At 40.6% G+C, this 23520-nt stretch overlaps 1 protein-coding gene across 1 annotated transcript in view; it reads left to right on the top strand.

Annotated features, from left to right (window-relative positions):
• The window catches only part of kcnh2b (potassium voltage-gated channel, subfamily H (eag-related), member 2b), a 275121-nt gene that overhangs the window by 236012 nt on the left and 15589 nt on the right, over positions 1-23520 (top strand). Inside the window, exons 7-10 of the mRNA XM_062441120.1 lie at positions 18174-18353; positions 19706-19806; positions 20079-20217; positions 22997-23151. Of these exons, the coding sequence (XP_062297104.1) occupies positions 18174-18353; positions 19706-19806; positions 20079-20217; positions 22997-23151 (575 nt within the window). The remainder of the gene's footprint in view (positions 1-18173; positions 18354-19705; positions 19807-20078; positions 20218-22996; positions 23152-23520) is intronic.

Raw genomic sequence — 23520 nt, 5'->3', positions numbered from 1 at the left:
TGGCACAGCTACCTCAGCCCAGACCACAACAACAGCTTCATGTTCTGTTGATAGATGCAATGAGAGGAAGTGAGAGAAGGATGGAAGAGGGGAAGAGTGGAAGGTGTAGGTGGGAGGCAGGCAGGTAGAAACACCATCAAACATCCAGTTTTCCTCCTATGTTTTATAGGAGTAAATCATTTTATACTAATGTTTCACCTCCTTTCTATGCCCAAACATTTTCCTTCCAACATGATATGATCTGTTTAATGCTCATATTTAAGGTAAAAGTGAGAAAGGCAGATGTAGGAATGAGGAACATCGGTGTAAATCATCTAACAGTCAATTACAGACAGTACATAGTAACGTTGATGTAATATATGTTTAACAAATATAACAAACCTCCCCTCTCATACTTGAAGCTGATTCCAAATTCCGAGTCTAAACTGTCAACACTCCGGCAGTTTTCCCCCGACGCTGAAAATGACTCATCCCGCAGTCTCCCTGTGCCACATTTACAACCAACCACATCACCATCCTCATGAATTTCCAAAGCTTGTTGCTGCCATACAAGATCTGACTGGTTTTCAAATCTATTTTCATATCTCTTCAGAAGTGCAGTTTATGTTGCATGAATAAACAAAAAGTAGTCAAACCGCTCGTGAGAAAATAGCGGGGTTCGAGTCAGTTTGGTGTTTCAAGTGCAAATATCAGGATGGAGATGTTAGGTTTCATTGATATGAAGCTGGAGCAGGTCGGCTTTCACAGGCTGTGAGGCTGTGTGTTCTAACCTAATTTCCCGTATATCAATGCAGGGTCACTATTTGGCAAGATGAAGGTAGACTATACTACTGCATTCTTATCCATCTGGGTTAAATATCAGATCTCTGCTATTTTGTCACTTTGTCAGTCAGCAGATACTTCTTGGTGATATGTTTTCAACGTTACAATAAGACTTACCTTTGGGGGTTATACATGTTAATTATTCATTCATAGATGGTTCAGTCTTTTACATACTTGACAATAAGGCTCCCTTTAGTGTTACATGTTTTATAACTCATAAATAAATGTAGAGAATCCACTCAACAAACAATAGAAACCAAGGATGCTGCCTGATGAAGACAAAGCTAAGAACACAGATAAATATGGGATCACTATTTGGCAAGCAATTGGTCACTGTTACCCTTTTTTGCCAATGAGTTATAACAGCGTATTAATGATTTTGAAAGGGTTCACAAGCTGATTAACAAGCCAGGTATAAACCATTCACACTGCCTTTATAGGGGTAGATTTATTGTAAAGGGGTACCGCTTGGCCCTTTATGGAATAGCATGGACACGCCTGTTGTAATGATTCTTACTTTCAGGTGATTATACACTAATTAAAAAATATTTACTTCTGCCATATGTGCCATGTCACTAAATTCTACACGCTGCACCTTTAAGTCTAAACGTTCCTGTTTTGCCTACTGGCCAAAAGTTTGGACACACTCTTATTAAATAAGGCAGGTGTGTCAAAAACTTTGACTGGAACTGTATGTGATCAAAGAACGAGTAAAAAAGCCAAAGAATTAAGCTGTGGCCACATTCGTGCAGGTACTTAAGAAGTATTAAGGCTTAAATATGCTTCCTCAGCCAGGAGGTCAGGAGCTTTGCTTAATGAGAGCAATAAAAAAAACTGGACTTTTAGTCACACCATGCTCTTAATGATCTATTCATTTATCTGTTTTGACGTTTTCAAACATCAGGGATTCAAATGTCCAAACCTCTATTCCTTGGATTGGTTATCTCAGATGATTTTCATGTACATTGATGCATCCACACCGTGCCTGTGCGAAACAGCGAACGGTGTGAATCAGTGTGTTTGTGGATCTGCGCCAAGTGTCTCGAAGATGTCAGTGACTCGGATAATAATCTGTGAATTAGAACAGTGCTTAGTGAAGCAACGGGCTGCGAGACAAAGAGACAAGCTTTGTGCTCATGTACTGATCCCAGAGGAACCACAGGACATGTGAGCAGTATTGTGTGTGTGTGTGTGTGTGTGTGTGTGTGTGTGTGTGTGTGTGTGTGTGTGTGTGTGTGTGTGTGTGTGTGTGTGTGTGTGTGTGTGTGTGTGTGTGTGTGTGTGTGTGTGTGTGTGTGTGTGTGTGTGTGTGTGTGTGTGTGTGTGTGTGTGTGTGTGTGTGTGTGTGTGTTGCGTGCCTTTCTGCCTCTGTTTTTATGTGCATACTATAAATGATGTCACAGGTGATCTCTTCTCTAAGCCACCCTCGGGACCACAGCAGACCTTTGTATATTACACAGACACACACGCACACACACACACACACACACACACATATATACAGATTTGCGTGGGTGTCATCATGCGTGCGGCCATTCACCAACACACACAGATGATCCTTTTTTTTTTTACTGTGAACTAGTGAATTATACACTCATTGTTATGGCTGCTCATATGCAAAACACTTGTGGTCCAACAGTGGATTGTGTATGATGAATGCCAAGTCAAGCAGCTCTTGTATAGACATACAGTGAGCCCATCCAACCATGAAAACACTGGCCTCAATCTCTTTAACCGTCCCCTCCACCATTTCAGCCCTGCTTCACCTCTTAACCTCCCAAAAGAGAAAAGTGCAGGAGGAGCCAGTAAAAGCCATAAATGCTCGTCGAGTGGCCTCCTATAGTGAGACATGGGTCAATGATGTGTTATTGTGTCCATGTGGTTTAGTCAAATTTAAAGGGGTTAAAATGTGAAAATAAACATGAATAACACTGCACAATGCAATTCTTTTTTTGTGGACCCAGCATAAAATGTCTGCTTTTAATCCATTTAGAGAGAATATATTAGAGGATTATGGTAAAAATGTCTAAGTGGTGTAACCATAAAAACTTTGTACCAAATAATTCAACTAGCTTAAAAACACTAAATTGTCAATAAAACACCATATCAACTAGTTTGGCATGATCTTACATTATAACTTGTTATATTAAATAAAGGTAATGGAATACAATTGTTCTAAATATTACATTTCATCTGGGGAATCATGGAGATCAGGAAACATTTCAATTTTTTTAAATGAAGTCATTATTAGTATAAGTCCACTTAAATACATAAAATATTTAATATGTATCATTCTTTTGTGGTTACACCATTTGACATTTTAAGGAGGATAATGTAATTTCAAATGACATAAAACCAACAAAAATATTAAATGTATATTTGAACAAACCTGAAGCTGCTTTTAAAAATAGTTTTAAGATATTTTTTTTATTGCTCATCTTATCAACTCTTGTCACTGATGTCATAGCTGATGTGGCTCTCACAGCATTACACAACATGCCGACTGTAGTGTTCACATGCCCTCTGCACATACATGGAACATGCTATGAGTGTTCTACTGAGTATGTCCCTATGTGGCTCCACACACCAGCATCTTTTATTCAAGTGGCCTGATTCCATAGTTTGAATGTAATTCATGATGGCATCCTCTGATCACATGCATCTCCCTTTAAAGCCACTTGTACAGCAGCTATAGCTCCATAGTAAGTCCCATCAATATTGCAGGATGTGTGCTTTGTAATCAGTGTAGGGTATTTTAACCTAATGCGATGGGTTTATTATTTATTTTTTTCTGCAAACCTGGATAATACAACAACAATGTGTGCCAAAAAGCGATGAAGTGGTAGCGAGGGGATGTTTGCTCTCGTCAACACAGATTAAATCCCCTTATGGGTTCTTGGTGAACTGCAGTTTCTGGACTTAAGGCCACCCTATCTCTAGTTTGAATACTAGTAGATGAAAGCGGTTTCTCAGACAGAGAGAGGAGATTAAAAACTTAAGCCCAGAGTCAACTCTAAAAGACTCCCAAGTCTCCTCGTGGTGTAGATTAAACACTTAAATGCATATGCATCTCTGTGTGTGTCAGCAGCCCTATAGCAGTTGCTTGTGTAGTCTTTCAACCCCCTTCACCACCCCATGCTTTCCTCCCTTCTGCATAAGAGGGAGGAAGAGATCAAGACAAAGACTCAGAAAGGGTAAAAAAGCGAGACAGAGATGGAGCAAGATGAGATCTTGGAAGGAGATACGCGGGACAAAGACGGAGAGAGATGGAGAGGAAGAGTTAGCCAGAGAGAGAGAGAGAGAGAGAGAGAGCAACCTCCCTAAGCGCTGATGGTGCTGATGAATATTGGAGGAGAAGGCTGCAGCGAGGAAGAAGGAGGAGAGAGAGAAAGAGAGAGAGACGGAGGGAGAGAGATCGGAGCTGAGGAAATATGCTCCTTTGTTATGTCTTAATGGGAACTGTCAGAGCTGGAGAGAAAAAGGTCAGCCAGGGAGGCAATCGAGGAGGCAGGCAGATATCAAACTGATGTATATACACACACATGCACACACACACACACATACGCAAAGGTGCAGGCATACCCATACATATTCATGATCACAAGCATTGATACAAATACAGTATGCCTCTCACACACACACACACACACACACACACACAGATTGTAATGCTCCAAATAGTGACGTTGCAAAAATAAGGTTTATCTTTAGAGTTTTGCACGTAAGTAAGTCTGATTCACAAAACTATGACACTAGACTAAGAGTTGGAGAAACTACTACTTTACAACAGGTGTCAAACTACACTAGGTGCCTCTCTGATTGATTCTGTAGAATCAAATAACTTCTGCTTCTGCTTCTGGCTATTTGATGACAGTCAAACAAATGGACTTAAGTCTAAGTCTCTTTTTTAGATTAAAAAAAAAGAGAAAAGTGCTGCTGCTGCTGAGTGCTGCTGCTTTGGCTTAGAGGATTTAGAAAGCAAATTAAGAGGTGCCCTCGCAGGCAAAAATAAAAAATAGAGCAGCTTTGTGGCAAAACAAGGATAAGAAGAAACCCCCACCCCCCCAAACTACTTTCTCCTCTGAGATTTCATTTAAACATTATTTTTTGTGTTTATTTGGTATTTTTAATCCAGCTGCATAATAATGTAAATGCATTTCTGATGACCTGATGAAAATGTTTATTTTATCCTGTCATCTATATATTCATACACAGCATTGTTAAAAATGTTGTTGTTTTATAAAACTTTAAGATTAAAGTTGTGATAATTGTGTTTTTTTTCACTCCAGCAAACTTTATTTTGAAAAGATTCAGCTTCTATTGATTGATTTCAAGGACAAACAGTAGTATTGTATTCACATTCTAGTAGATCTGTGCACATTTATTCATTTATTTTCTACTGTAATACAAGAATTCAGTTTTCTTTCCCCTGCTCTCTCTCTCTCTCTCTATCTCTCTCCCTCTCTCTGAAAAAGCCGACTCTGTCCACTGACTGTGAACCAATCACAGCCGACACGATCTAATAAAATCACACTAGTCTTTTTGGTGAAAGATAAAGCCGCTGGCCAATGTCAAAACCTTATGTGCTCATGTGTTTGCATGAGTGTGCCGGCAAAGCTGCGAGAGTGAGACAGTGAGTGTGTGAGTGTTGTAAGAGGGGAAAAAAAGTCCTCCGGTCTTTTTATTTGACATGCAAGTGGAAGAACAAGTCCGAGAAAAAGGTCAGGATGGGGTTTATCTGTTTAGCTGAGAGGGGCTCGAGCTCAGTGTGTGTGTATGTGTGTGTGTGTATGTGTACATATCGATCTACATGTCTTTCTTCACCCTTCTTCCGCCCTGTATTTCATGAATCGATGTGTTTGCGGTAAACACTCTGGAAGCTCTCATTCCAGATGTCATGGCGGGGATGCAGGACTGAAACGCACATCATTGATTTCCATCCTTTGAAAGTGACGGTGGCGGTGAACACCTGTCCTCCATCCACCGCCATCCTAACAAATCCTTTCTGACGGGCGTGTCACCTGTTTGATTTACATGCTTCTTACACGTTGACTTCATTTAGTGTCTATTTACGCACAGGTGATTTCGTCATGTATGTATTTGCAGCCTGATGTGTCTCTAACCTCCTCCAGATGTGCGTTAGATCATAAGTGCATTTTGAGTGTATTTAAACAAGGATTTTATAGCTTTTTTGTGCAATCCAAAAAAAAAAATCTCACCAAATTCCCCTTTATAAATGAGTTCAATATGTTTAGTCACATATACACCTTTACCAAACAGACATGATTTGATATTGCATTATTGAATGGATCTCAAACACACACATGAGCCACAGCTCCCAAAATCCCAGCCGCAGTGCTGTCTGGTGATGGCGCATCGCAGGCTGCTCTGTTTACAGTAGAAATTGAAGCCCTTTAAATTTTTATGCGCTTCTTTTTCGCTGTTGTTTGAAGGTTGTGCTTACCCAGGCTGGCCTCTTTCTAATACTGAGAGCGTGGGCATGAATGAGCAGCGCTGTGTGATTACGTATAAAATATTGACAGTGTTTACAGAAGCTTTCCAGTCCAGATTTTTTCTTCTTTTTTTTAAGCGAGGGAGGTGTTTTAGAAGAGAGGCAATTGGTGTAATGATTATTGCTTATTGGTGAAATAAGCTTTACCAGACAAAGAAAGCTACTTTATGTGTTTGCTCTATTAGAAATTGCACTGTAAAAACAAAAAAAACATTGTGGGGTCAAAAAGCAGAGTGAGAGATAACATGAATAAAAAATAATACAATTAATTAACCCAAATAAACAATATAAAGAGAGATGAAAGCTAGCAGAGCATCTCTGAGCTGATGAAGTCTCATTCCTCATATTCCACTGCACACACGCATATTTTAGAATTGACATTTGTATATATGTGTGTGTGTGTGTGTGCGCATGCATGTCACTCTTTTTTTCCCAATCTTCTTTCTCACTTTTTTTTGCTTTTCTGTATATTCATCCCCCTCAGCTCTGCTTCTCCATCCTTCTCCGTCTCGCCCACTAGTTCTGTCTTTCACACACTCTTTCTCTAGCTGTTTTTCTCTCTCTCTCTCTCTCTCTCTCTCTCTCTCTCTCTCTCTCTCTCTCTCTCTCTCTCTCTCTCTCTCTCTCTCTCTCTCTCTCTCTCTCTCTCTCTCTCTCTCTCTCTCTGCCTCTCCTGTTCCCTTCATCTCTTTGTCTCATTCTCTAAAACAAATCTATATTGTGTCAAAGTGGTGGTGTAACTTCATGCTTTGCCCCGGGCCAGAGCGCCACACACACACATGCACACACACACACAGTACATCAACAACTATGAACACTTACAAACACACTCTCTCTCTCCTCTCTCTCTCTCCTCTCTCTATCATATGCACATTCCAACACTTTCCAGTAGACGATAGTAGAAAAGTTCCTTTATAAACTATTGAGTGACCATTTGTAGTGTAACCTGCATCTGAAAAACAATATTATTAAAGAAGAAAAATGCAGTTTTACAGAGCTTTACAACACCTATGTTTCTCTGTAGCTGTAGAATACAGTTTTGTTGCATTTAGGTTTGTAAAGGTCCAAGCTCAAAATATTTTAATTGGCTGTAATTTATATTTTTCTAATTGCAAAAAATCAAATAAGGATGTGTAATGTGAGAGGTGTCACTCGTAGTAACATAGGTTTACTTGGATATGAGTATCCTGGTTATGATTGCATTTTTGAAGGATCCTGTTTTTGTGTTTGCACATGTAAACATCATATTCCAGTTTCATAAACCTGGACAAGCCCTTATCATGATTTTGATAAACCAGATCATGCTGGCTGGAGTACTGTGAAAGAAACAGGGATAATCAGAATTAGAATCATTCTGGAGCAATGAAGATACACAGTTTTCGCGTATTAGTATTTGTATTAGTTTTTTATATAAGAAGTTTTATATATTAGAATTAAATATATAGTTTATATGGGAGAGAGCATTGAAATTCTGACCTATTCAAGTCTGTAGTATACCAGCTACACAGGGTGCGGTGGCAGTGACAGCCTGACACTTCTCTACGTGGAGGACATGTTTAATAATCCCTGTCGCTCTCTTGCTAAACCCATTATAAGCCAAAGTGGTCTCATTTGCCCACAGCCAACAGTTACAGAGCTGGTTTGTGTTGAAAACATCACAAGTGCCCATGGAAGTAGCATGCAGTAATAATTAAGTGGGATACTAGTATTTATCATGTACACCAAGATATGAATAACCAGATTTATCTGTGTTCCATGTAAACATTATACTCTGTATATGATCAAAACTGGGAGATGCCTCCTTATGGGGATACTCAAGTCAATGTAAACAAAATAAATGATGAACCTAGAGGGAATTATGACCAAACTCTGCAGCTCCCTTCAGCTTCCTTGGTTCTGTTTTCAGAGGAAAAGCTTAAGAGCCAGAAACTTCCCTCAGGAGTTGGTAGAGATCAAATACTAAAGAGCTAAAAGACAGTGAATATTCACAAAGTGGACAGAAACATGGCTGCAAATGAATGCTAATGTTTCTCCGCAACCGCTGGATGTGTAAATAAGGAACCGCTTGCTCACAAGTTCACCATATCAACTTAAAATGTCATAACATCTGAATGTTGTACTGTAATAGCTTGTTTATACTGCCCCCAAGTGGCCAATAAATCTGTTATTGCTCGTTAAGGGTAAATTTGCCTGACGCCTTAAAAAGATACATTCATCCTGACATTGTTTTCTCAGTTTATCTGATATTGATACAAACCAAATATTGAAAGATTGTGTTGACTTTCAGTTGAATCAGCAGTATAAGCAACACTTTCAAATGAGCCATTTTGCTATGTGGATTTATTCTGGTGCTCACTCACTAATTTTGGCACCCAAAAAACACACCAGTACACGTGTCTGCATGCATGCCTTCAGAGACACGTTAAGTGCATGCAAACACAGCAAAGCACACAGAGCCAAAGTGTGTACCCATGCTGTGCACTCCAAGAGTCCATCTAATGAGAAGTCACTTTGATTTTCCAACAAACAAACAGAAGAGAGGAAGATAAGAGGATACTAGTTTGACGCATCAAGGCTTTAGATGCAAGGGATCATTGTGGGCATGTGCGTGTTGTTTTTCATAGTGATGCTGAATAAGAAAAGGCAGTTGGTAACCACTCATCTCTTATTGAAAACAGTCTGTGAGGATTCTCAGTCATCAGGTGATGGTTATCCAAGGAGGTTGAATCGAGGTCAACTGGACTTTGTAGTTGTAGATACTTGAAGACCATTCATCCAAGGGGCTTCTTCAGCTGTAACTGTTGACAGAGTCACTGATATATAATCTCTGTGGAGTCATTATTAAGATCAGTGATACCACTTGGTTCATTAGTGCTCTGGCTGTTGTGACAACAGATGTTAGAGTCGTGTGAGTCACCTGAGGCAGGGTGTAAAGGACAGTCGTTGCAGTTATCACATGTGAATGGTTGTTAAATCTCCTGGGAGGGGATGAAAGGACAGCATTGTAGGTGGGGGATGGTTTCTCTACTTTGACGCAGATATCCTCCTTCACTTCTTTTTCAAACCATATGTCCACCCCATGTTGCATGGTGTCCACGTTTATAAAAGAGTGTATCTGCTTACACTATATGGACAAATGTATTGGTACACCTGGTCATTGCACCTACAGGAACTTTTATGACATCCGATTCTACATCCGTAGGCATTAATATGAAGTTGGTCCCGCCTTTGTAGCTATGAAAGTTTCCACTCTTCTGGGAAGGCTTCCACAAGATTTTCCAGTGTGTCTGTGGACATTTTTGCCCAATCATCCAGCAGAGCATTTTTGAGGTACTGATATTGGACTCGAAGGCCTGGCTCTGGCAATCTCCGTTCTAGTTCAATCCCAAAGGAGTTCGATGGAGTTGAGGTCAGGACTCCTCCACACCAAACTCACCCAACCATGTCTTAATGGGCCTTGCTTTGTTCACTGGGGCACAGTCATGCTGGAACAGAACAGGGCCCTCCCCAAACTGTTCCCACAAAGTTGGAAGCAAAGAATTCTACAAAATGTCTCGGTATGCTGAGGAATTAAGATTTCCCTTCAGTGGATCTTAAGGGCCTGGCCCAATGCCTGAAAGACAACCCCATACCACCATGCCTTCTCCACCAAACTTTACAGTCGGCACAATGCAGTCAGGCGGGTAACATTCTCCTGGCATCCACCAAACCCAATACTGATACCCAATATAATATATGTGTGTATGAGCTTTCACACATTCACAGCAAAACTGAGCATATCTAAAACCTTTTGAACCAGACAAATTTCCCCAGGACTGATACAACACCACAGGAAGCGAACAGGGCTTTTCATATGACAAACACTCCCTTGATGCTTTGAGCCATTGGAACACAGTTGATTTAAAATGTCCTTGGTACAACCCTCTTCATTTTAAATTGGAACAAGGAGCCAATTGAGAAGATTATAATTAATGTCTGGCTAAAAATATCACTATAACTGAGCTCAGAGGTGGTTTCTTTCTTCTTCTTTTAGTTTCTATATCCATTTGTCGACTGTAATTGTTTTTTGTTTGGGGGTTTGTCTTCAAGTTTACACCCTTCTACACAAGCATCCCTGCCAAATGAATCTCACACAATGTGAGAAATGGAAGCCTCCCAAAACCATCCACACCCCTACCAAGCAGATGGATGGCCCGTGCTGCCTGACTGCCTTCAGCTGCCGTTAACCTCATGCCGTGCACTTTTTTTTTCATCCGCTCCCCTCTAAGACCTGCACGAAGTTTTTTCAACAGGCAGGGTGTCAAGTTTAATAAAAGCTACAGCGTGACTACAAAGAGCTGATGTGAAAGGCGTTGCTGGGTCATCCTTTTTTTTTTTTTAAAGAAAGTTTTGTGACTGTGTCTGATACCTACTAAAGAAAAGTTCTCCATGCTTGCACCAGTTAGTAATAGTGATCGGTACTCAATGCCTTTTAAGGTATCAACCGAAATGAATCATTACCAAGTAGTATTGAAACATTTCCCATGTTACCTGCACTGATACCTGCACTCAATCCTTTTTGCACCCAGAGCTAGAAAATATGACTATTTGTATGGACTTGCTCACAGCCAATCAATGCAAGTGTTATTGGCTTTAATGTGACATGTGATTGTTTGAAAGTCTTAATAATTTGAAGACATTAAAAATCCAATCCTTTAGATGTGGAGGATGCTTCTATTCACATGATGGGTATAGAATGAAGTACTCAATTGGTATCAGTATCACTTTAAAGGTACATGGATCTGTACTGGTATCATCATATTTTAAAAGATACCTAGCCCTGAGTAGTATTTTTCTGTAAGTCGTGAGTTGCCTGTGAAATGGAACTTTTTACAAGGTAACCTTCACTTTTGTTGCAAACTCTCAAGAGATAACAAACTAGTTTCCTGTCACTTTGACCTTCCAACTTCACTTAGTTTTTGAAGTTGCCACTGTGTGTGTGCAAACCCCGTCCGTATGAACCTCTGCAGCTGCCTGTGGCTCGGTCTCCTACACCGTTAGAATATTTGATTGAACACTAATGATGAAAGTGGCTGTGGCAGTCATCACCCTTTTTTATTTTACTGTTTGCTACTTTTTTTGCGTGCAAAAAAAAAGGTGAGTCATCACCTTCAGAGTTTCAGCCACAGTCGATACTGTGACCTCGTCTTGCTTCCTGCTGCTTTATAATATCGGCTCATTTCCCTCTCAAACAAACTTTATCTTTTCTTGTCAGTTATACAGAAAAACTTTTAGGGAGCAAAATCTTATCAAGAAGTAATCCATCTCACCATCTTTCTTTTAATTTCCCTCTGTGTTGTATTTACTCTCCAGCCATTTCAGCTTCATTAATCATAAGAAATCTTTTGATGCCCACATACTCATCTCCCTCTGCCTCTGGGACCAGATGCATCCTTTTGTCTTTCTCATCATTCCCGCTTTCTCATTAAAGCAAAACAAATTGAATAATAGTAGACATTTCAACCTGTTATATTAGTCTTCTATTATACTGTCATTTTGATGAGAAGTGACACGGCGGAACATAAAGAGAATATGACAGTATTGATGGTTAAGCATGCAGGTGCTTAACCACGTATCTGACATTTTCGTTTAAATTTGATTTATCACTTGTCATAAGTTGTTTCCTTTTGTCTTCTTATCTGCTCTCCTGCCAGTTTAAAACATGCAGTGTCATATAAAGTAGATTTGACGCTTCATCAGTTTAATGAACAGCCTGAACTTAAAGGCCTGTATTTGAATTTGACTCTTGAATGAGAAAAATAATCCAATTATGTCTTCCTGTAGCTTTATTGTGAGGCTGCGCTAGACTAAGCAACACTTTGATTTATACTTTGATTCAACATCTAATTTAATGAATTTTCAATAGTTTTAAATCAGGCAGCCAAAGGAGAAAATTCCTGACCCAACCCCAGTGTGACACATGCAGTCCAGGCAAATCCCATCAGTTTCAGGGATAAATGTCAAACTCCAGCTAAGATGATGTGCAAAGAAACTCGCTGATGCCGGACCGGGGGATTCCGCTCAGCAAGACCGACGACGAGGAAGAAACAGCATGTCGCCGGATTGAAGCGAGACGAACATCATCTTGATAGCACAGCCGGACGACCTCCGACCCCCCCACCCCACTCCCCCCCTCCCGGCGCACCGAGTCCTCCCCCCCTCCGGCGCTGTCCTAAAACACAACTCTGCCCTATCTGCGCTTAAATGTGTCTCGACATCTGCACTTTCAACGGCCCTCGTGGCGTTTTTTTTTTCCCAGTTTCACACAGATGGCTAAAAATAACCCACAGGATACTCCAGGAGGGGGGGGGGACACACACAACTCAAAGGGGCACTTGACTGAACTGTATGGGTGTCAGTGTGTGTGTGCTCATGCAGATGTGTGTTACGTGTGCGTGTCATGATACAGATCTGCTTGTCATACCTACGATAATGATGATAATTTGTGAGATGTTGCCAATGAAAAGCTGCAGACAGTAGACCACACTAAATCACATTAAGGGAAACTTCTGTGTTTTTCAACCTGGACCCTGTTTTCCCATCTTTTTATGTCTAAGTGACTAATGGGGACAACAATTTTTGAAATAGGTCCAGTATTGAGCGAGAGTGCGTCAGTTGGCAGCCGTAAAATGGGATGCAATGTAATCCAGTGGGGCAATAATGTTTGTTTTTGCCACTGAGAGGCTCAGAACGTTCTTATAAGTGTCTGACAATTACATTATGAGAAGGACCATACAATAAAACATTTTTTTTTACCTTTCACTCAATCAGGGACTGTTATTGTGTCTAACATCACAAAATCTCACCCAATTTGAGTTGTTGCAGGAACACAGCTGAAGCACTCTCGCTCAATACTGGACCAATTTCAAAAAAACTCTCCTCCCCTGAGTCGCTTAGACACAACACGATATAAAAATAGGGTCCAGGTTGAAAAATCCTGAAGTTTCTCTTTAATCCGTTCACTTTTTTTCACCTAACATGGACAATGACACCCCAGTGTGCCATTGCAGGTGATGCTTTGATCAGAAAACAACAAAGAGCAGGACTTGATGCGATAGGGAGTTATGGCAGCACAAAGCCAGCATGACAGGAAGTGCCAGGTTCACATATCAGCAAAACTAAATCGTTAAAATCATAACAAATCTCGGTAATCAAAGGCAAGTGATGACAATGCAACGATATCAAGCAGTGGGAGAGAGGACGATGCTTTAAAAGACCCATCTTGATAACTGTGATAGACACTGTGTGCGTTTTCTAACATCCTCAGTGTTATTCTGGAGACCGTGTCTGTTGAACTAAAAAACATGATAAACAGATTTGGGGTAAACACAGCTGACGGAGGCCCTGCCTGCAGTTCATTGGCAGCTTACAGAAGCTCTGCAAAGTTCCCACAGCTGCTAACACTGATCAGCCCCTCAGACATTTAGTTTACTGAGGACTACTGATGCATGAAGACCCCAAAGAAACCGATGATCTTTACACCGAGCTCCATAAGCAGAGTCTTTTGGATAATCTGACGTTCAGATGGTGATTCCTTTGAAATCACTAGTTGGAAAGTTGAAGTCGCTGAAGGATTTGCTTGGTTTTGTAACTTAAAGCAAGAAAAGAAAAAAGAAAGGAAGGAAAAGAAGAGGAAGAAGTGGGAGGATGCAGTGGTTGTCTGGCTGACAGGGTCAGTCTGTGTGTAAAAAGTGAATCCATTTACACACGATCTCACCAATACACACACGCACACACATATTTTCCTGCTCTCAGAGGACTGGCTGTGTTACACTGCAGTGTAGTCAGGTGGAGAAATTCACTGAAGCATTTATAGAAAGTCTTTACCAAAAAATATGAGATGACAAAAGCTTGAATCTTTTTATTTTTTTGTTCCTTTTGACGACTATTGGAAAGCAGTTTTAAAAGCAACATAATCTATATACTGAAAATAGATGTTTTTTTATTGGTGCAAACAATAAAAACTGACTTTATAGATACAACAATGACTGAGACAGAATACACAAGAACAGACAATATTTAAAAAAACAAACATTACATTTTACATGGCACATATGCATGATTATATTTATAATGATAAATTATAAATAATGATTTTGACATCAATTACTGTGATTGTTTGGGGGTGGTGCTGTAGAATTAATGTATAGAATCATAAAAAGTAAAGTAATAATAATAGTGGTAGTAAGTAATTATCACCATCACCATCACCACCATCACCATCACCATCACCACCATCACCACCACCACCACCACCACCACCACCATCACCATCGGCATCACCACCATCACCATCACCACCATTACTACCATCACTACCATCACCACCACTATACCACCACCACCATACCACCACCATCGCCATCACCATCACCATCACCATCACCACCATCACCATCACCATCACCACCATCACCCTCACCACCATTACTACCATCACCATCATCACCATCATCACCATTACTACCATCACCACCATCACCATCATCACCATCATCACCATCCCCACCACCACCATTACTACCATCACCACCACTATACCACCACCACCATACTACCACCATCGCCATCACTACCATTACTATCACTACCATCATCACTACCATCACTACCATCACCACCTTTAACACCAACATCGTACCACCACCATAGCACCACCACCACTACCATTACTATCACCACCACCACTATCGTACCACCACCATAGCACCACCACCACTACCATTACCACCACCACCACCACCACGGACAGCAACACAGAGCATAAACACTACTATATACACATAGACAGTTTAGATCAAGGGAGAATTTAAAGAGATTACACTAAAATCATCTCATAATTAAAGTTTGATCATTATCCATTTGATAATTCATACAACCGAAAAGAAACACCAAAGTATTCTTTGTGTAATTTTACTTGCATAAAGAAATACATGAAAACTTGAAAATAAAGCCCTTGAAGGAGCCAGAATTATAAAGCACTGCTCAAATATGAGACAGCTGGCTCAATTACAGAGAGGATAAACACTGAAATATTTCGTGCTCATCCTTAATATATCAAGCACGTGGTTGCCAAATTTTTATATCTAAAAGAACGACTCCCAAGGAAATACTTAGAGAATGAGGGATATCAGATCCTCATATAGCAGATGTTTTATGGATGGTTTAATCATTGAGCCAGAGAAAGTGGAATAGAAGGGAAAGTGACATGAAAGTGAGAGGGAGGGAAGAATGAAAGTACAAGGGAGGAAAGGTGACGGAGGGTTAAAGAGAGGAAGATGGAGAGTGAATGAGAGGGAGAGAGGGAGAGGGGGAGGCGGAGGGGATGAAAAACCAGGCCTGTCACGCAAGAGAAGAAAGGAGGGTGAGGCAGGAGGGAGGATGAATGGTGATAGGGAAGGAGAGGAAAGGTGGCACAAGCATCGCTGGACAAACAGATGACCCGTAGAGGCAGGAAAATAGAAGAAGGTCAAGGGGAGGGCAGGAAGAAACAAGAACGAGAGAAAGAGGAGTAAACACTGATAAAAGATAAATGGAGTAAATCGAAATAAAAACACAGAGGTGAGGGAAGAATCATAAGCACATGTTTGACATCAGGGAATAGAGGACTCAGTATTACATCTCAATCAAAAACTGGACTTTATTTTATTGATTTATGTTGTACTCTCACTGTCCTTTTTTATCCTCTGACACACACACACACACACACACACACCCATCTCCGGAGATCGTGTTGGAAGTCAGTCAGTCTGATGGTCAACTCTACCTGCATACAAATGTGTCTGTTGGAAAAGCGGCACCGCCGCACTGCAATCTTTGCGCCGAGCTAACGGCAAATGTTTGTTCTTTAACATTTTGAAGAGCTGTGACATCTTCTTACAAGCAGAGGAGATATGCGTGTTGACATTTGCACAAAGGACATTTGTCTTACAGAGTGGGTCAGAGGTGGCAAGCAGTATATACAGAGATAGAAAACACAGTTCAGTCTTTATTAAGAACCCATATTGGGAAATGTGGTTGCAGCACAACATCCAGACAGATAAACATGTAAACATACAAGAAACATTCAAATACATTTAAAACCTTTCATAGAAAAATGATCTAAAGCAATATGCAGTACAACCCTATATGATACAGTATGTGGGTCAGTGGCAAGTTTCCAATAATCAAAAACTTGTTAATGAATATTTACACGGGTCTAAATTGAGTTTCTCTTTTGATTATAAGTTCCTTTTTTTAATTTAACTGTCATCAAATTAGAGAAATTATTCAAACTTCTCTGAACTTGTTGAATAAAGTTTCATTATAAACAGTAAAACAAACCGGGTCAGTTTTGACCCAGGACTGTCAACATGAAGACAACAGTAGTCTGATGATGTCTGTGGGTCAGAGACTGCAGCCAAATATAAAATATCACCACTTCTCATTTTTGCATTAATCTTCATTGTTTTAGCTGATTCATTCCTTTCATTTATTCTTCCATAAAACTGTGAGGTTATGCATAAAAGGGGGCAACACTATTCATCTGGTATGCATATAAACACTTGTAACCTCATACTTACTGTTTGATTTTAAAGCCGATGTGTTGGAGTACAGAAATAACCCAATTAAAATGTGTAACTTCTCTAATGCTCTCTGGCTGCATTATAATGATATTCTATCTTTGTAAAGCTTATGATGCTCTTTTTTTTAGAGGCTGTCAGAGAGATAAATGACTCACTTTTAATCTATACTTGGCGCTGTTACATTATATTATATTTTGACATGAGTGAGACCTTGTGACACATGAAGTGATAGATGCCACATTTGCAAAAGCCACCTTATGTTATATTCAATCCCTGCATCCAGTCCCTCTATTGTCTGCTGGTGCACACATCCACACAAGTACAGCAGCCCCGGTGCTTGAAAGTCGCTCGAAACTCACTCGTGGATCTGTCACTCGCATTCTGACGCTCGCTTTTCTTTTTCCCCCCCTCCGTGTCTTTGCTTTTGAAACTTGGCAGCAGAGCTTCTGCCGTTCTCTGTGTGATTCTATTAGGCGGAGACACAAAGCTGGCCGTGCTAATGCTTCTTTATACTGATTCATTCCTGCTCTCACCCGGACCGAGTGCAGAGCAGACACTGGAATACATTACTGAGAGTAAAGCTACTTAGAAATGCACCGGTAATATCCGACATTTTATTCCTGGTGTGTGTTTGTGTTTTAATGTGTGTGTGCGTGTGTGTGTGTGTGTGTGTGTGTGTGTGTGTGTGTGTGTGTGTGTGTGTGTGGAATATGCTTATAAGCAGTCACTTTTGAGTCAAAGCTCACGTGTCAGAGCAAACAAGATGTGACTGGAATCGGGGTGTGTGAGTTTATATGCATACATCTATTCATTGTTGTGTATTTGCATATGTTGAAGTCTGTGAGTGTGTGTGTGTGGGGGGGGGGGGGCTATCATGCTGGGAGGGTTACCTTAAGAGGGTCAGCACCTTCAGAACAGCTCTCATCATCCTCAGTGGACGCTGGCTCTATTGCTGTTATTGTAGCTACTGCACTACACACACGTCATGGGAATCTATGTATATTTCATGCAGCTGCTATAGGCCATGTGCAAATGTGTGTGTGTGTGTGTGCGCAGTTTGCATGTTTGCCAACTCATTTTCTACCACACTACTGCTTCATGTCTTACGATGATACAGCGTTCAGTCTCTCTTCTCTCTTTTTACTTCACATTTTCTCCTTATTTCATCCTTTCATCCTTTCGTCTCTGCCTCCTCCTATTCAATGTCTGATCGGTCCTCTCCTCTGTCTACTCAGGTGCTGTCTCTGGGTGCAGATGTGTTGCCAGAGTACAAGCTCCAGGCTCCTCGCATCCACAAGTGGACAGTGTTGCACTACAGCCCCTTCAAGGCGGTGTGGGACTGGCTCATCCTGCTGCTGGTCATCTACACCGCCATCCTGACTCCATACTCAGCCGCCTTCCTCCTAGATGATCAGGTGGGTCCAGATTATGGTTACAATCGGTTATGATAAGCCTGCTGCTGAATGATTAGACCAATACTCAGTTTATCTCAAAGGAAGAGTTAACTTCTCTGGTTACAAGCAATACAAGAATCAAAGTATTATCAATACATCAGTCTGATGCATGATGCCACCACAACTCTCCACTGCTGAGGTTAACCCCTTTGCAAACAAATTCTCCATAACAACCCTTACATACTTTCCAGGTAAAACTTTTTGACATTTGACAGTTGTAAAAAAACCCAAATGTCGTTTTCTTTTACCCAGACATTTGATGACTTTTCCTAAAGTGTCCCAAAATACACAAAAATTCAAATATTTAGAAACGTTGTACCAGTACTGGGTCAAATTTGACCCATATCTACTGACATGGCTTTTAGATTCTCCAGAGTGGCTCAAATCAAGTAAAATTGTGGTTTTAGAGAATCTTGAAACTCTACATGCCATCATGTCATGTCTGTGTAAGCCGCTTGTTGGACATTGTGAGCTCAAGTACCTGAAATATAATTACATTAATAGCTATACGGTGTTATCATTCCTCATCTTCTGATTGGTTTTTTTGATTAACTGGATCAAGCTCCATTTTAATAACATGATCAACCTTTCCACCAATATAATATGTACCAACACCATATCTAGACCTATATTTCTCTTGTATACACTGTTACTATGTTTTTCCCCCAATTGTTCTTATTGCTTGTTTAATTGCTTATTATTTATTGCTTACTTTTATTGATGCTCTTTCTATTTTTGCTCTCCGCTTTGCTGTAAATGTCCCCATGGTGGGACTAATAAAGGATTATCTTACTTTATCTTATCTTAAATCACATCTGTAAAGCACATCAGCTACAGGAGATATTCATCAGCAGCATCTTTGCATACCCACTCTGCTCTCTGCAACAAATAAACAGAAAACAACGGGGCTCTGCCGGCAAAATGTGATAAATAAGGCGACATCGCGCACGGATTACCACAGCGCTGAAAAGTCACACTAAATAAATGTAGATGCTGTTGCTTAGAATCATTGTGAAATAACAAAGTCTGTGTTGTTTACTGTTGATTTATGTCTTCTTCTCCTCTCTTCACCTGCTGAAAGCTCTGTTTCTGTTTCCACCTCTTCATGATGTGGCTATACTGTAAAACACATACTGTATGCAAAGCCATTTTGAAGGAGCTAGTCACACAGAAGTGTTCTATTTTTAGAGCATTAGGTTATAATTCTCCTCTCCTGTCTGTTTTTCTCTATTCTGTTCTACATCCTTCTTTCCACTTAATACCTCTCCCTCTCTCCTCTTTTCTCTCCTCTCCTCCTCCTCCTCTCCTCTCAGGAAGAAACATCCTTGCAGAACTGCGGTTACTGCTCTCCTCTCAACGTGGTGGACCTCATCGTGGATATTATGTTCATTATCGATATCCTCATCAACTTCAGGTGTGAAGTGAGACACACGGTAGCACCATTAACAGCTGTATTAACAGCTGTAGCAGAGTCATTTGATTGTTGTTGTTGTACAAACAGCTGGAACACTGTCTGTGGTCAAATGAGTCTTAGTGTAATACTCAAATCCAGTTCTCTGTGCTTAATAATCTGTTATTAGAGCTGGTTGTAAAAGTAGTAGGATTAGTGGAAATGATGGTAGTTGTAGTTGCATCAACTTTTTTTGTTCACCACTCTTGATATTATGCTCTCTCTCTTCCTCTCAGGACGACCTATGTGAACACTAACGATGAGGTGGTGAGCCACCCAATGCGTATCGCCGTCCACTACTTCAAAGGCTGGTTCCTCATTGACATGGTGGCCGCCATTCCCTTTGACCTGCTCATCTACCGCAGCGGAGAGGAGGTATGTCATGATGGAGGGAGGGAGGGAAGGAGGGAGGATCGGTGAAGAAAAAAGAAGGAAGAATGGCAAATATACACCACAGAGAATTTGCCAGGAGAGAAACATTGTTTGTTGCGTCTGCCGTCTAAGCCGGTGTTCTTTATCTGACGGAGTAAACAGGAGATAACAAACAGAGGGATACAAAGAGAGGGGTGGGGAGGAGGGGAGGAGGGAGTCGGAGGTGGGAGACAGGGAATAAGAGGAAGAAAGAGAGGCAGAGGTGTTTTTTTTTTTTTTTTTTTCATATTTTAATTGTCTCCGTGGGGAAGTTGATTTGCAGTCGGCTGCGGCGGAGCATCAAAATAACACGTGTCTGCCTTACGTGACACACACAGCTGAGTGCAGAAAAACACCAGAGCTGAAACTATGAGTCGACTACTTTATCAACGCATCATTTTAATCTTCGATCGATCATTTAAATACGATTTGGTTTCTTCTTCTCCAGTTTGAAGACTTCTCTGATTTGACTTTTCTCCATAAGATTAATCAAACATGTCTTATTGACTGATGGGGAATTTATGAATGTGAATTGGTGTGGAGACTAATTATGAGTCAGAATATGAACAGTATGTAAGTTTTAAAACATAATTGACTATGGATTTATCACTGAATTGTGAAAATAATCTGCACATTTAAAGTTGTTCTCCACGGATCTGTGATCATAACTTCAAAACCACGCTCTGATATTCATTCCAGCAAATGCTCCAGAAGGTTTTCTCTTCTCAAAACTTTTCTTTCAACCAACAAAATCAAAAACAGGCATCTAAAAAGAAAATACAGCATCATATAACTCAGTCAAGACAGGAAAAAAACACAAGCAACTTTCTTTTTCAGTTGAGAACATCAAACAGTTTAAACCTGAAGTCAATTAATGCTGACACACAGTGAAGATAGTCAACAAAGTGCATTTACTGCTCAGCTTTTGCCCTTGTGTTAAAAACTCTCACTTAAAAACTCACTTTCAAATGGCATCAAATGATAAAAGGTTATACAATAATGAAAAGAATCCTCAGTAACATCCCCAATAAACTCAGTGTTTAACAGAAACATGCAGTGACACACTACATCATGGTTAACTCCACTCCCCGATAGTTGAAGGTGTGTTGAATGATTGAAGAATGAAGTGATGGAGGTGTTTTTCAATCACTTCAGATTGTAAAGCTGGAGTGTGGCTCTTTCACATATAAATGAATGTCAATTACATTCAAGCCCTTGCCAAATGAGTTCACACCATGTTGATTAAGCCTTTCGCCTCTCTGTATTTCACAGTATACTGAGTTTTTAACTCTATGGTGACGTTGCCACACAGGTGAATCAGTAGTGATGCGTTTCATATCAAACAGCAATGATTGGTTTGCCAGAGTTAGAGAGGGCACCGGACACTTCTGGTTTAACCTTCACTAACTTGAGGGAATAGAATAGTTTAAAAATGACGCTCTTCTAGACTTTCCAAATGTTATCAGACAAAATGGATCAAATTCTGATAATGAAACAAGTCATTTTGCAGTAGTTGTGATGCTGATCATAGAACTGGAGTTACATCCAGGTTACTACTATTTACTCTCATAGCCAGTAGGGGGCGACAGACGTTTTGCACTTCAGGTTTAACCCTTACATACTGTTCATATTCTGACCTGGCTTCAGTATAATTCATTCATTAATGTATTTTGCATTCATGTTTTCTTTTGGTTTGACACTATTAGTTTATGGTGTAAAAATACTTTCACAATCACACTATATTATGATAGTACATCTAAAGCGATACCATAGCAACCATAATTATTTGTTAATTTATTGAAAATGAATGATGCAACATTTGAATGGTAGGTTTCATGATAACCTTTAACATGTATACCAGCTGCAATAAAAATAAATCATTTTGAAATGTTTTCATTTAGAAAAAGTCATCACATTTCAGGCTTAAAGATGTTATGTAGAGTGTTTGTGTTGATTTAAAATGTTAAAATGGGTCAAACTTGGGTTAAATGAAAGGGAAGTGGGTGTCTGGGGGAAAAGGTGGAAGTGAAAGGAAGAGGGGGGGGGGGATGGGAATGAGAGAGAAACCCTCTGAGGATACTTTGCTCATAACGAGGATGAAAACCACTGAGGCCGAGGTTGATAGAATCCCTCTACGCAGCAGCTCAGGCTGGGGGTAATTCAATCGGCAGAGTAAGTGCTACTTGAGAACCAATGTTATTTATGGTCATTAAGACACCGGCCGAGTCAAAAATGATGAATGAGGAAACTCTTCGACAGTCAAACACTGCCTGGGGGGGAAACTTCGCCGAGGTTCACTTCATTGATGCTGTCCGAAAGAGCCTCTGAGCCAAGAAAATGGAGATTTTCTTCGGCAGAAAATTATTATTTACTGTGTGGACACAAACACACACAAACACACACACACACACAGAGAGAGAGAGAGATAGACTAGGCTCAGTGCCAGCGCAGTAATCGGCCTGTTATTTATTTGTTGTATGGACATGGAGGGGGCCTGCTGAATACAAGTAGAAAGTCGAGGGAGTAGACAGCCCAAAGTAATGAATGGGAGTCAGGATTTACCACCTGCACAGCACGGCCGTGGCTGCTCCACCTGTGTGTGTGTGTGTGTGTGTGTGTGTGTGTGTGTGTGGGTGAGACAGGGTGACAGCAGATGGGAGCGGTGTGAGGCGATATCAGAGCCCGGGGACTTTGTTTCCGCCGTGCTTTAAACGATACCTTATCTCGACTTCTCTCCCATCAGACCACCACTCTGATTGGTCTGCTGAAAACAGCTCGTCTCCTGCGATTGGTCCGCGTAGCCAGAAAACTGGACCGCTACTCGGAGTACGGCGCGGCTGTCCTCTTCCTCCTCATGTGCACCTTCGCCCTCATCGCTCACTGGCTGGCCTGCATCTGGTACGACACCGTCACACTGTCTGCTGAAGCAGATAAAGATTTATAGAGATGGATGACACTTGTGCTTTCATAGGGCCAACGTTCTCAACTTCAATACCCCCTCCTGTTGTTTTCCTGTCAACTGTGCAGCTCTTGTCCTGCCGGGTCAAAAGTGACTGTTTATAAAGCATAAGGTATACATTATCACCCATTTCTGTGTTAGACCCTTTCAGACCCAACTTCATTCCAACTTATTACCTCATGTTTTACACCAAATTTTTTGGAAGTTATGATCAATAGGCCTCATTTAAATGAAACCATACCTCATTTCTGATTTCATTCATGTTGTCTTCCTGGGTCAAAATTGACCCAATGACAACAGAAGGAATA

The sequence above is a fragment of the Scomber scombrus genome, chromosome 20 (assembly GCF_963691925.1).
Source record: "Scomber scombrus chromosome 20, fScoSco1.1, whole genome shotgun sequence".
NCBI lineage: Eukaryota > Metazoa > Chordata > Actinopteri > Scombriformes > Scombridae > Scomber > Scomber scombrus.
The sequence above is the reverse complement of the archived record's forward strand: the minus strand, read 5'-3'. Positions and strand labels throughout refer to the sequence as shown.